The sequence below is a fragment of the Pelobates fuscus genome, chromosome 8, assembly GCF_036172605.1.
Source record: "Pelobates fuscus isolate aPelFus1 chromosome 8, aPelFus1.pri, whole genome shotgun sequence".
In the NCBI taxonomy this organism is placed as follows: domain Eukaryota; kingdom Metazoa; phylum Chordata; class Amphibia; order Anura; family Pelobatidae; genus Pelobates; species Pelobates fuscus.
The window spans coordinates 106,121,153-106,136,967 of record NC_086324.1 but is presented as its reverse complement, the minus strand read 5'-3'; the positions used below and the strand labels follow the sequence as shown (position 1 = coordinate 106,136,967).

The following is a 15,815-nucleotide window of genomic DNA, read 5'->3' as shown; positions in this document are numbered from 1 at the left end:
TAAATCTCTTCAGTTTGGAAAAACGGCGCCTTAGAGGGGATATGATAATATTATACAAATATATTCGGGGCCAGTACAAACCATTATCTGGAAATCTATTCATAAACAGGGCTATACATAGGACACGAGGTCACACATTTAGGCTTGAAGAAAGGAGATTTCATCTAAGGCAAAGAAAAGGTTTTTTTTACAGTAAGAGCAATAAGGATATGGAATTCATTGCCGGAAGAGGTGGTTTTGTCAGAGTCTATACAGATGTTTAAATTGCAATTGGATAAATACTTGCAAAAACATAACATACAAGGATACAATTTCTAATTAGTGGGATAATAGCTGCTTGATCCAAGGAGACATCTGACTGCTATTTTGGGGTCAAGAAGGAATTTTTTCCTAGTTTGTTGCAAAATTGGAAGCGCTTCAGACTGGGTTTTTTGCCTTCTTTTGGATCAACAGCAAAAGCATATGTGAGGAAGGCTGAACTTGATGGATGCAAGTCTCTTTTCAGCTATGTAACTATGTAACTATGTAACATACCAGGTATGTCCGCGGTCGTTACCGCCCTTTTTGGCAGATGTATCTGGTACGTCATTGGTCGGGAAGGGGTTAAACTGCCCTATTGTGTTTTACTCCCCACCTCCTAAAGACGGTAAGCTGGTTAGAGCAGGGTCCTCTTCAACCAATCTTTCCTGTTAGTGTTCTTATAATTGTCCTATTTATAGTTAAATCCCCCCTCTTATAATATTGTAAAGCGCTACAGAATCTGTTGGCGCTATATAAATGGCAATAATAATAATAAACTCAACTTTGCCTGCACCACCCAGGCCACAGTACACCCAGTGGCAATGTCACCATTGTGGATTTTTTCAAATAATGCAAGGTTCCCACTCCCCAGACTGTGACAGAGCTGCTTCAACAGAAACCTATAAAATAAAAACAGTTTTAATTTTGGGACGTCCACCATACATACATGATTAAATTCTTCTCTCATAGTAGACAAAACTGATTTCCCATAGTTACTTCAACCTTAGAGACCTAGTTTGTTTTACTCACTATTGTGATAGCTTTAAATATCTGATTCATACATGCAGCACTTCCTTTATTTTTTCATTGGTTTTAACATTGATCATGAATATTTTTTTAAAATCATTTAAAGTATAGCAGGATAGAATAATTGTTTTATTGGTACTATGTTCGTATACTCAGTATATATTTTAAAATGTGTTGTATCCATCCATGGATGTTTTTAAGGGTGGACCATTTTGAACAACACTTAATTATAAAGTTTTCTTCTATAAATAATAAAAAAAAAATAATTATATTTTTTAAAAACTATGTTAAAATAATATATCTCTCTGGATCCATCCTATGAATAAGTAGGTAATTTAATTATATAAACACATATTCACTGTTCGTTTCTAAAATTCCGTGGTGAAAAAAATGTTGGCCATTGTGATTTATCTCACAGCCCCTAATTGCCTTTCCACCTATTAGCCAAAGGGGGAGGTTACACGGAGGCACGAAAACCTATTGGTGTCTGTAGCAGAGAAAGAGGAAAGGGGCCGGCTAGAAATTGACGTGGCATGATGAGTATTCAATAAACTCTACAGCCTGTGCTTCTGAATTTGAGATCTCTTCTGCAGAGCCTGCATGTGAATAGGACAAATCACATTGTAGTTTCAAGAACATGGGCAGAAATTGTTTTCATAAACTGGCTGATTTGGAAATGGAGTATTAAATATGTGATACATTTTACTTTTTTTTTTGTGAAATATTTTTTAAACACGCTTTCACCATGGGGTGTGGACTGAGGAAACTAGAGGATCCTGATGACAGCAGTCCTGGAAAAATATTCTCTACACTTAAGAGGCCACAAGTAGAAACAAAAACGGATTCTGCATATGAATATACATTACTGGACTTTACTTTGGAATGTAAGTTTGTTTTCTTATTTGTTTTATTATCAGTTAGACATATACATGTTTATTGGTGTAAATATATTTATATATAGTTGCATAGAATTGTATAAAGTGCTTATACATCGTATAAAGGCTCAGCGTGACTGTCAGAACCAAAGCAATGCCTAGGGACGAGAAGATCTCTGTCCAAAGAAGTATATGGCCTATCTTCTCTAGAGACTACTAGAGGCTCATTTTAGAGTAAGTCACTAAAGTGGGAATTGTCAGGAATTCTAAGTGAATTTAAAATTTTAGGTTAAAATAGTGCAATGTGAAACAAAGTTGACATGGAGCAATTTTATAATTTTATTGTGTTGGACTATTTGAAATTCTGACACTTCACATGTAAGTGAATAACCCTGACATGCATGCATACCCTTTCACCCACATGCAGAAGCAGGCACACAGATTGTACTGCTTGTTGTACTATAACCACTAATGCAGTGTGGGAAGCTAATTCTTCATATATTTATGTGGTTTTCATGTGCCAGATATGGACTGTTTTTCCTATCTACTTCCCTAATTCTATGCTTACCTTTTGTGTCACTTTACCCCACTACCCCTCTAGCATTGAAGCTCATTGAGCAGGGCCCTCAACCCCTCCGTTCCTGTGCATCAAACTTGTCTGGTTACAATTACATGTTTGTTAGTACACCCATTGTTAAGCGCTATGGAATTTGTTGGCGCTATATAAAAATAATAATAATATAGGTGTTTATTAAAGAATTGTAGTGAACTGAAAATGTAATTTAAAAACTTGAACTACAATAGCTAAGTTGGAACCATATCTGTTTGGAGATTTTCTTTCCAAATCAGCTATTGTTGCCTAAATTTTGCAGTACAGTTTTCAGTTTACTACTTTTCATTGTTTAACGGATAAAGAGCTTAGATCAGTGGTTCCTAACCCAGTTCTCATGGCCCACCAAGAGTTCAGGTTTTGTCAGTATCTTCACTGGAATAAAAAAGGGAAATACATAAATACTGGATTGTTGGTGGGCCATGAGGACTGGTTTGGAAACCACGTCCTTAAATTATGGCATAAATCACAACAGTTTTAAAATAAACATTTATTTTCAGTTTATTTTTTGCTTTCATTTTAACATTTTCTCAGATTTTATTTTAAACGCAAGTAGAAAAATACAAACGGTAATACATTTGTAAATTGAATATAGAAGCACTGATGTACACAACTGTTTCTATATTAAGCAAGTTAACAAAAAATGAACCGCCCTTTTTAAAAATCATCCCTGCATACTTTACAGGCAGATCATGCTTTCTCAGAGGCCCCAGTCTCCATGTTGCTCTGTATAGTGAAAATTGCAGTTCAGAAAGTTGAAAACAAAAATAAACAAGACCAGATGGCTGCCCTCTGGGAACATAGACATCTCTGTTCTGCTTATATTTTGAAGGCTTTTATGTTTTCCAACTGACATATTTTTTCCAAAGATACCAAACATTAGCTCATTGTGCAAATTGTATTTAGAGAGAACATCAATCTAATCAGAATGAACATTTAAATGTGTTAGTATAATAAACTTGTTCACACTAATCTTATTTTTACTTTTTAAAGAATTTAAAGGAACACTCCTAGCACCATAAAAACTCCATCTGAATGAAGTTGTTATGGTGTGTTTAGGTCCAATGCACCAGGTTACCTGAAGGGGTTAAACCATTAGCTAACATTTTAACCCCAATGCCTTCTGCAGGGCCGCCATCAGGGCATGATAACAATAACGATTGTCATAGGCGATCCTTGGGGGCCCGGACTGTTCAGGGGGTTCTGGGCCCCACTTTCCCTACGTGCAGGGGCTTACCTGGAGCATTTGGCACCCCCAGCGAGTCCTATATTTGGCACCCCCAGCTTAAAAATGCACCGAGCAGTGTTTGTATTTTTTTTATGTATTTAGCACCGAGCAGTGTTTGTGTGTTTGAATGTAAGGATGTTTTTGTATGGAGTATGTGTGACTGAATGTACCGGTGTGTTTGCATGTATTGACATTTAATTGCAGGCGTGCATTTTTCTGTGGTGTGGTTTTTGAATATGGTGGTGTGTTTTTATTTAGTGTTGACATTTGGATGCAGGGTTGTATTTGTGTGTAGTGTAGGCGAAATGCTGAGATGTATGCACATATACTCCCATATACACACACTGGCACACAAACACAGTCACATAGGTACACACATGCAGTTACATAGAAACACAGTCATACACAAATACAGACAAACACTGACACACACACATACAGACACACATACAGAGACACACACATACAGACACACTGATACAAACAGACACACAAACAGATGCACATACACATACACACACTGACACATACAGATACACATATACCAACACACATACATATACACATATACCAACACACATACAGATACACAGACATACCGATACACAGACACACATGTATAAGTGTGTGTTTATGTGTGTTTGTATAGTGTATGTAATGTGTTGGTATAGTGAATGCAGTGTGTGTTTGTATAGTGAATGCAGTTTGTTTGTGTAGTGGATGCAGTGTGTGCTTATATAGTGGATAATGGTGTGAGGGAGCGGGTGATGGTAAGAGGGAGGGGTGATAGTGTGAGGGAGTGGAGAGTAATACTGTGATGGGAGGGGTGATGGTGTGAGGGAGGGGGTGATGGTGAGAGTGAGGGGGGTGATGGTGAGAGTGAGGGGGGGTGATGGTGAGAGGGAAGGGTGATGGTGAGAAGGAGGGGGTGATGGTGTGAGGGAGGGGGTGATGGGGAGAGGGGGTGATGGTGTAAGGGAGGGGGTCATGGTGAAAGGGAGGGGAGGGTGATGATGAGAGGGAGGGGGTGATGGTGAGAGGGTGATGGTGAGAGGGAGGGGGTGATGGTGAGAGGGAGGGGGGGGTGATGGTGAGAGGGAGGGGGGTGATGGTGAGAGGGAGGGGGGAGATAATGAGAGGGAGGGGGTGATGATGAGGGATGGGGGATGATGATGAGTGGGGGTGATGATTAGAGGGAGGAAGGGTGATTAGAGGGAGGGGGGAGGGGGGGTGAAGATGAGAGGGGGGGTGATGGTGAGAGGGAGGAGGGGTGATGGTGTGAGGGAGGGGACTGATGGGGAGAGGGGGGGGGACGGACTAAATACCTTAATTCCCTGGTGGTCCGGTGGGCTCCCTGGTGGTCCGGTGGTGGTCCGGTGGCCATAATGATCCGACACAGTCTGCCCCGGGCACTCCCCTAGCGAGTGGCACCCAAGGCAAACCGCCCCCTTCCTTCCCCTTAGTACACCACTGCCTACATGCACTTATATATAGCAATGATCGCTATAAATATGTGCACCTGCGGGCCCCCGGCTACCTGTACACAGCAGGGGTGCCCAGCACACTCCATGTTCACTTCCTAGCTGCTCTGGTCTTTTGTAACTCCCACGTGCCGCGATAAGAGCAGAGCAGCTAGGAAGTGAACATGGAGTGTGCTGAGTCCCCCTGTACAGGTAGCCGGGGGCCAGCACCATGCCACCAGACCACCAGGGAATGTGATCTCCCCCCCCCCCCTCCCTGGCCACAGGTAAGACGCAGGGAGTGGGAATAAAACTAAATGTAGTAAAAAAAAAAATGCTATTTTTTCCCCCACAGTATGCACTCCCACTACATTTTACACAACATTTACACACTACATTCTTACACAAACACACACTCTGCATTAACTAAACAAACACTACACAAATACACATTCACTATACACACACTACATCCTTACACAAATACACACTCTGTGTAAGGATGTAGTATATGTAGTGAATGCAAAGTGTGTATTTGTGTAAGGATGTAGTGTGTGTATAGTGACTGCAGAGTATGTGTTTGTGTAAGGATGAAGTGTGTGTATAGTGAATGGAAAATGTGTGTTTATGTAAGAATGTAGTGTGCGTAGTGAATGCAAACACACATTCTGCAGTCACTATATACACGCTACATCCTTACACAAATGCACACTCTGCATTCACTATACACACACTACATGCACTAAACAAACACACACCCTGCAATCAATATACACACACTACATGCTTACACAAACACACACTCTGCAGTCACTATACACACACTACATCCTTACACAAACATACACTCTGCATTCACTAAACATATACTACATCCTTACATAAACACACACTCTGCATTCACTAAACATATACTACATCCTTACACAAACACACTCTCTGCATTCACTAAACACATACTACATCTTTACACAATCGCACTGTAAAGGGACATCCCGCTTCCCGGTTAACCGACCGGTTACCTTCAGCCGATCAGGAACTCTTGCATGGATAGGGGACTTAGCTCTATGTGCTTCGAGGCAGAGATGGCACTCAGCCCTGGAAGCTCTTAGTCCTTACCAGGACTTTTCCCCATTGCATCCCTTGGAAGCTGGAACAGCAGACACAGGGGATAAATCTTCTGAATCCCCTGCAAGCTGGAACAGCAGACACATGGGTTAAATCTTCCTTCCCTCCAATAACAGGACGACACACATTTTTGGAGGTATAAGCACTGGACTCTGCCAGACTGACACGCAATCTTTGTTGAACACAGGCTTCTTTTATGCACAGACCGCAGGGGGTCTCACTTCTACACAATACACTTCCCTTAGTCCCAGGCACGAGGGGACTGGGTTACAGATAGCTATCTCCCGCCGTGGGAGATACCAAACAGTACACTGGGATACACATTTAATCAGATTACATTCGGGGGGGGGGGGGAGGGGGTTACACTTTGGGGCTCAGCGCCCCTGGAAGGGAAGGGGTTACAGGGTTAAAACCTACATGGCTAAATAGCCCTGGGTCCCATCTGGGATCCCTGCAAAAAGCGTGGCAATCGGATGTACAGAACCAGTGTGCCGTAGCGCCCCCCGCGTGGCTGCATTATACAGTGTAAAAATACAAGGGGAAACACACAAATAAAACAATTCCATATACCGTATATACTCGAGTATAAGCCGACCCGAATATAAGTCGAGGCCCCTAATTTTACCCCAAAAAACTGGGAAAACTTATTGACTCGAGTATAAGACTATGGTGGGAAATGCAGCAGCTACTAGTAAATTTCTAAATAAAATTAGATCCTTAAAAAATTATATTAATTTAATATTTATTTACAGTGTGTGTATATAATGAATGCAGTGTGTGTATGAGAATGCAGTGTGTGTGTATGAGAATGCAGTGTGTGTATGAGAATGCAGTGTGTGTATGAGTGCAGTGTGTATATGAGTGCAGTGTGTATATGAATGCAGTGTGTGTATATGAATGCAGTGTGTGTGTATGAGAATGCTGTGTATGAGTGCAGTGTGTGTGTATGAGTTCAGTGTGTGTGTATGAATGCAGTGTGTGTGTATGAATGCTGTGTGTATGAGTGCAGTGTGTGTGTGTGTGTATGAGAATGCTGTGTGTATGAGTGCAGTGTGTGTGTATGAATGCAGTGTGTGTGTATGAATGCAGTGTGTGTATGTGTATGAGTGCAGTGTGTGTGTGTGATGCAGAGCCTTGGTGGGGGGTGGGCATTTTTATTTTTTAATTATTATTTTAATATTTTTTTTGTTTCATTACATTTTTTTATTATTATTATTTTTTTATTTTATTATTATTATTTATTTAATTATTATTTTTATTTTATTATTTTTATTTTTTTACTATTATTAATATATATATGCATTTTTTCGTCCCCCCTCCCTGCTTGCTAGCTGGCCAGGGAGGGGGGCTCTCCTTCCCTGGTGGTCCAGTGGATGGGCACTGTGTAGGAGGGGGCTGTGGGGGCTGCAGAGAGATGTTACTTACCTTCCTGCAGCTCCTGTCAGCTCTCTCCTCCTCTGCCGGTCCGTTCAGCACCTCGGTCAGCTCCCAGTGTAAATCTCGCGAGAGCCGCAGCTCTTGAGAGATTTACACTGTGAGCTGACAGAAGAGCTGAACGGACCGGCGGAGGAGGAGAGAGCTGACAGGAGCTGCAGGAAAGGTAAGTAACATCTCTCTGCAGCCCCCACAGCCCCTGTCTGTATTATGGCAATGCAAATTGCCATAATACAGACAATTGACTCGAGTATAAGCCGAGTTGGGGTTTTTCAGCACAAAAAATGTGCTGAAAAACTCGGCTTATACTCGAGTATATACGGTATATACAGGGAGTGCAGAATTATTAGGCAAATGAGTATTTTGACCACATCATCCTCTTTATGCATGTTGTCTTACTCCAAGCTGTATAGGCTCGAAAGCCTACTACCAATTAAGCATATTAGGTGATGTGCATCTCTGTAATGAGAAAGGGTGTGGTCTAATGACATCAACACCCTATATCAGGTGTGCATAATTATTAGGCAACTTCCTTTCCTTTGGCAAAATGGGTCAAAAGAAGGACTTGACAGGCTCAGAAAAGTCAAAAATAGTGAGATATCTTGCAGAGGGATGCAGCACTCTTAAAATTGCAAAGCTTCTGAAGCGTGATCATCGAACAATCAAGCGTTTCATTCAAAATAGTCAACAGGGTCGCAAGAAGCGTGTGGAAAAACCAAGGCGCAAAATAACTGCCCATGAACTGAGAAAAGTCAAGCGTGCAGCTGCCAAGATGCCACTTGCCACCAGTTTGGCCATATTTCAGAGCTGCAACATCACTGGAGTGCCCAAAAGCACAAGGTGTGCAGTACTCAGAGACATGGCCAAGGTAAGAAAGGCTGAAAGACGACCACCACTGAACAAGACACACAAGCTGAAACGTCAAGACTGGGCCAAGAAATATCTCAAGACTGATTTTTCTAAGGTTTTATGGACTAATGAAATGAGAGTGAGTCTTGATGGGCCAGATGGATGGGCCCCTGGCTGGATTGGTAAAGGGCAGAGAGCTCCAGTCCGACTCAGACGCCAGCAAGGTGGAGGTGGAGTACTGGTTTGGGCTGGTATCATCAAAGATGAGCTTGTGGGGCCTTTTCGGGTTGAGGATGGAGTCAAGGTCAACTCCCAGTCCTACTGCCAGTTTCTGGAAGACACCTTCTTCAAGCAGTGGTACAGGAAGAAGTCTGCATCCTTCAAGAAAAACATGATTTTCATGCAGGACAATGCTCCATCACACGCGTCCAAGTACTCCACAGCGTGGCTGGCAAGAAAGGGTATAAAAGAAGAAAATCTAATGACATGGCCTCCTTGTTCACCTGATCTGAACCCCATTGAGAACCTGTGGTCCATCATCAAATGTGAGATTTATAAGGAGGGAAAACAGTACACCTCTCTGAACAGTGTCTGGGAGGGTGGGGTTGCTGCTGCACGCAATGTTGATGGTGAACAGATCAAAACACTGACAGAATCCATGGATGGCAGGCTTTTGAGTGTCCTTGCAAAGAAAGGTGGCTATATTGGTCACTGATTTGTTTTTGTTTTGTTTTTGAATGTCAGAAATGTATATTTGTGAATGTTGAGATGTTATATTGGTTTCACTGGTAAAAATAAATAATTGAAATGGGTATATATTTGTTTTTTGTTAAGTTGCCTAATAATTATGTACAGCAATAGTCACCTGCACACACAGATATCCCCCTAAAATAGCTATAACTAAAAACAAACTAAAAACTACTTCCAAAAATATTCAGCTTTGATATTAATGAGTTTTTTGGGTTCATTGAGAACATGGTTGTTGTTCAATAATAAAATTAATCCTCAAAAATACAACTTGCCTAATAATTCTGCACTCCCTGTATACATGGGGAACCATAGAGTACAAGGGGAATTGATGAGAATTGACACTGGGGACACAAAATATAAGACAAAGAGATATGCATATACAGTGGGCATGTCACTTAGTTGCGGTGTCCCACCACACACACACACTCTGCAATCACTATACACACACTACTTCCTTACAAAAACACACAATCTGTATTCACTATACACACACTACATCCACTACACAAACACACTCTGCATTCACTATAGACACACTACATCCACTACACAAACATATACTCTGCACCTAATAAACACAGACACTACATACATTACATAAAATGTAATGTATTTTATGTAATTGTGTTTTATACCCCACCTCCTTTAGACTGTAAGTTCGTGAGCAGGATCCTCTTCAACCTATCATTCCTGTAAGTTTTCTTGTAATCGTCCTAATTATAGTTAAATACCCCCCTCTTATAATATTGTAAAGCGCTATGGAATCTGTTGGCACTATATAAATGTCAATAATAATAAAACTACAATCTGCATCCACTATACACTCTGCATCTATGGAACACACACTTCATCCACTTTGCACATTCTACATCCACTATACACACACCACATTCAGTACACACACTTGTGGATAGACTCGGGGGCAGGCCCTGTGGACAGACTCAGGGTCGGGGCCCAGAACTTGAGCTGTGTCTGGGACCCCAAAATTTCTGATGGCAGCCCTGGTCTTCAGTCCAGCTCCTGTAAGCTCTGCTCCTCCACTTTTATTTGAGTCTGAGGTTCTCTGATTGAAATTAGTTCCTTTAAAATTAGTTGGGTATTTATAGTTACATAGTTACATGAGACATGCGCTGATCCAAAAGAAGGTAACAACTCCAGTTTGAAGTTCTTTCCAATTTTGAAACAAAGTAGTAAAAATATTTTTTTTAACCCAGAATGGCAGCCAGATCTCTATTCGAATCAAGAAGCTGTTACAAAACAGTTGAAAAGAGACTTGCGTCCATCAAGTTCAGCCTTCCTCACATATGTTATTGCTGTTGATCCAAAAGAAGGCAAAAAACCCAGTCTGAAGCGCTTCCAATTTTGCAACAAACTAGGAAAAAATTCCTTCTTGATCCCAAAATGGCAGTCAGATATCTTCTTGGATCAAGCAGCTATTACCCCACTAATTAGAAATGATATCCCTGTATGCTATGTTTTTTTGCAAGTATTTATCCACTTGCTGTTTAACCTCCCTAGCGGTATTCCCGAGCGTGACTCGGGGTTAATTTTCGCTGCCAGAAGCGGTAACCCCGAGTCACGCTCGGGGTAGATAAGATTTACTTACCTCCGCCGCGATCCGCTTCGGGAGGACTGCCTCACAGCCCAGGCAGCCCTCCCACGGCAAATCAGGCCCCCGGGGGCCATGTGATCGCTCTCAAAGAGCGATCACATGGCCCTCTATAGCTGACTGTGGATCTGCTGGTGGGAAGTATAAAAAAAATAAAAAAAGACAAGTGTAAAAATAAATTAAATATATTTTTATATATATATATAATATGTATATATATTATATATATAATAGATGTACATATATATATATTATATATAAATACGTATAATTAAAATAATAAATAAATAAAATAATAAAATAAATAAATAAAATATTGAAACAAAATTTAATATAAATTATATATGCATATGTAATTTCATTCTAACTGTATTTTGTTATTAATATATATATATCGGTAACAAAATACACTTAGAATGACATTCTATATATATATAAAATACAAATAAGCGCAAATATATATATAGATAAATACATATAATTACATAAAAGATTACATTAGTATACACGTAGAATTTAAATACCTTTAAATGCATATATATTAAAATTCTACATGTATATTTAAATAATCTTTTAACGTAATTATGTGATTTGATTAATTAAAATTTGATTGACATGCCTGACATGGGGGCGGAACTGGGCGGGTAATTCAAATGCAAAAAAATGGTACCGCTTTTGGTACAAAATTCCTGACATAATCATACCGCCAGGGAGGTTAAACATCTGTATGGACTCTGATAAAACCACCTCTTCAGGCGGAGAATTCCATATCCATATAGTTCTTACTGTAAAAAAAACTTTTCTTTGCCTTAGATTAAATCTCCTTTCTTCCAGCCTAAATGCGTGATCTCGTGTCCTATGTATAGCCCTGTTTATGAATAGATTTCCAGATAATGGTTTGTACTGGCCCTGAATACATTTGTATAATGTTATCATATCACCTCTGAGGTGCTGTTTTTTCAAACTAAAGAGATTTAAATGTGTTAACCTTTCTTCATAACAAAAATACTCCATTCCTTTTATCAATTTTGTAGCTTGTCTCTGCACTTTTTCTAGTGCCGTGATATCCTTCTTTAGAACAGGTGGCGAAAATTGTACAGCATAATCAAGGTGTGGTCTTACCAGCGATTTATAAAGAGGCAAAATTATATTTTCATCCCGAGAATTTATGCCCCTATTTATACATGAAAAAACCTTACTGGCTTTTGCAACTGCAGATTGACATTACATATTGCTGCCTAATTTGTTGTCTATAACAATTCCCAAATCCTTCTCGTGTGTTGTTATCCCTGATTTACTATCATTTAAGGTGTAAGTTGCTTGTGCATTCTTGACCCCAAAGTGCATAACTTTGCATTTCTCTGCATTAAATTTAATCTGCCATTTTAGTGCTCAGTCCCCAATCTATCTAAATCCATCCGCTGAAAAACAATATCTTGCTCACATTTTATTACTTTACAAAGTTTTGTGTCATCTGCAAACACTAAAACATGACTTTCAATGCCTATTGCAAGATCATTTATAAATACCGTATATACTCGAGTATAAGCCGAGTTTTTCAGCCCATTTTTTGGGCTGAAAAACCCCAACTCGGCTTATACTCGAGTCAAGGTCTGTATTATGGCAATTTGCATTGCCATAATACAGACCGGGGGAGAGGGGGGCTGGCAGAGCTGTAACTTACCCTTCCTGCAGCTCCTGTCAGCTCCCTTCTCCTCTGCACCGTCCGTTCTGCTCTTCTGTCAGCTTACACTGGAAGTCTCGCGAGAGCCTTGGATTCCAATATTGTTGTATGGGTAAGGCAGTGGCTGAGTGACAGGCAACAGAGGGTTGTAGTCAATGGAGTATATTCGAAGCTTGGGCTTGTCACCAGTGGGGTACCTCAGGGATCTGTACTTGGACCCATTCTCTTTAATATTTTTATTAGTGATATTGCAGAAGGTCTTGATGGTAAGGTGTGTCTTTTTGCCGATGATACTAAGATATGTAACAGGGTTGATGTTCCAGGAGGGATAAGCCAAATGGAAAATGATTTAGGTAAACTAGAAAAATGGTCAGAGTTGTGGCAACTGACATTTAATGTGGATAAGTGCAAGATAATGCATCTTGGACGTAAAAACCCAAGGGCAGAGTACAGAATATTTGATAGAGTCCTAACCTCAACATCTGAGGAAAGGGATTTAGGGGTGATTATTTCTGATGACTTAAAGGTAGGCAGACAATGCAATAGAGCAGCAGGAAATGCTAGCAGAATGCTTGGTTGTATAGGGAGAGGTATTAGCAGTAGAAAGAGGGAAGTGCTCATGCCATTGTACAGAACACTGGTGAGACCTCACTTGGAGTACTGTACACAGTACTGGAGACCCTATCTTCAGAAGGATATTGATACCTTAGAGAGAGTTCAAAGAAGGGCTACTAAACTGGTTCATGGATTGCAGGATAAAACTTACCAGGAAAGGTTAAAGGATCTTAACATGTATAGCATGGAGGAAAGACGAGACAGGGGGGATATGATAGAAACATTTAAATACATAAAGGGAATCAACACAGTAAAGGAGGAGACTATATTTAAAAGAAGAAAAACTACCACAACAAGAGGACATAGTCTTAAATTAGAGGGACAAAGGTTTAAAAATAATATCAGGAAGTATTACTTTACTGAGAGGGTAGTGGATGCATGGAATAGCCTTCCAGCTGAAGTGGTAGAGGTTAACACAGTAAAGGAGTTTAAGCATGCGTGGGATAGGCATAAGGCTATCCTAACTATAAGATAAGGCCAGGGACTAATGAAAGTATTTAGAAAACTGGGCAGACTAGATGGGCCGAATGGTTCTTATCTGCCGTCACATTCTATGTTTCTATGTTTCTATGTAAGCTGACAGAAGAGCAGAACGGACGGCGCAGAGGAGGAGAGAGCTGACAGGAGCTGCAGAACAGGTAAGTTACAGCTCTGCCAGCCCCCCTCTCCCCCCCACTCAACTGCCACTGGACCACCAGGGAAGGAGAGCCCCCCTCCCTGCCATATATCAAGCAGGGAGGGGGGACGAAAAAAAAAATATATATAAATAAAAAGAAATAATAAAAAAAATAATAATAATAATACAAAATTAATAATAAAAAAAAAGGGGTATAAGGACCACTATGGGGGGGGGGGGGTATAAGGACCACTATGGGAGGGAGGGGGGGATAAGGACCACTATGGGAGGGAGGGGGGGATAAGGACCACTATTGGAGGGAGGGGGGGGATAAGGACCACTATGGGAGGGAGGGGGGGGGATAAGGACCACTATTGGAGGGAGGGGGGGATAAGGACCACTATGGGAGGGAGGGGGTGGGATAAGGACCACTATGGGAGGGAGGGGGGGTATAAGGACCACTATGGGAGGGAGGGGGGGTATATGGACCACTATGGGAGGGATGGGGGGGGATAAGGAACACTATGGGAGGGAGAAGGGGGATAAGGACCACTATGAGAGGGAGGGGGTGGGATAAGGACCACTATGGGAGGGGAGGGGGAAGTAAGGACCACTAGGGGAGGGGAGGGTAAGGACCACTAGGGGAGGGGTGAGTCAGGACCACTGGAGGGGGGGGGGTGAAGGAACACGGGGGTGGGGAGGTAAGGACCACTAAGGGAGGAGGAGGGGAAGTCAGGACATATGGGGGGGGAGGGGGCGGCAAATTTTTTTTTGCCTACGGCGGCAAATATCCTTGCACCGGCCCTGCACACACTGCATTCACACACTGCATTCATACACACACACACTGCATTCATGCACACACACGCTGCACTCATACACACACGCTGCACTCATACACACACACATACGCACACACTGCATTCATTATATCATTTATTTACACACACTGTAAATAAATATTCAATTAATATATTTTTTTTAGGATCTAATTTTATTTAGAAATTTACCAGTAGCTGCTGCATTTCCCACCCTAGTCTTATACTCGAGTCAATAAGTGTTCCCAGTTTTTTGGGATAAAATTAGGGGCCTCGGCTTATATTCGGGTCGGCTTATACTCGAGTATATACGGTATGTTAAATAGAAGCGGTCCCAAAACAGAACCCTGAGGGACACCACTTACCACTTTTTTCCAGCTTGAAAATTTACCATTAATGACAACTCATTGTACTCTATCCTTAAGCCATTGTTCTACCCAGGAACAAGAATATTCATCTAGACCAATTTATTTTAGTTTGAAGACTAACGTATTGTGAGGAACCGTATCAAATGCCTTGGCAAAATCCAAGTAGATCACATCCACTGCAACACCCTGATCTATACTTCTACTTACTTCTTCGTAGAATGCAATTAGGTTAGTTTGACATGACCTATGTTTCATAAAACCATGCTTATTGGTGGCGTGGCCTGACTGCTAATGGAGTAAGATGCACTCAGCCCGAGCTCCTAGGCCCCAACCTGCAAAGCCCCAATAAATCAGTGTTCCACAGCAGCAAAAGACGCCTAATCATTGGGGAAAAACAAGCGGCAAACCACTATGAGCCTGTCCAGTGCGACCCCGCTGAGACAACAGCCCAGCCCGATGGATGAGTTCCTCTCCGTGACGCATGGCCTCCGAGACACCGGAGACACTGGCGCGTCGGCCCCTGTTTCCCCAGGTTCCAGCATAGCAGAATCGATCCGGGATACAGCCGCCCCCGGAGCCCTCTCCCAAATATCCGCGGATATTGCCGCGATATCCGCAAGCATGTTGACCCGCAAGGATAAAAGTGAAATGGTGGCAGAGCTGAGGGCCATAATAAGGGAGGAGATTGCAGCAGTGCACACCGACCTCACAGTCCTGGAGCAGC

General features: G+C 41.6%; 1 protein-coding gene across 1 annotated transcript in view; it reads left to right on the top strand.

Moving 5' to 3' along the window:
* The first annotated feature begins 1,605 nt into the window (after positions 1 to 1,605).
* Positions 1,606 to 15,815, top strand: part of RFTN2 (raftlin family member 2) — a 484,037-nt gene continuing 469,827 nt past the window's right edge. Inside the window, exon 1 of the mRNA XM_063430216.1 lies at positions 1,606 to 1,931. Coding sequence (XP_063286286.1) covers positions 1,793 to 1,931 — 139 coding nt within the window. The 5' untranslated portion in view covers positions 1,606 to 1,792. The remainder of the gene's footprint in view (positions 1,932 to 15,815) is intronic.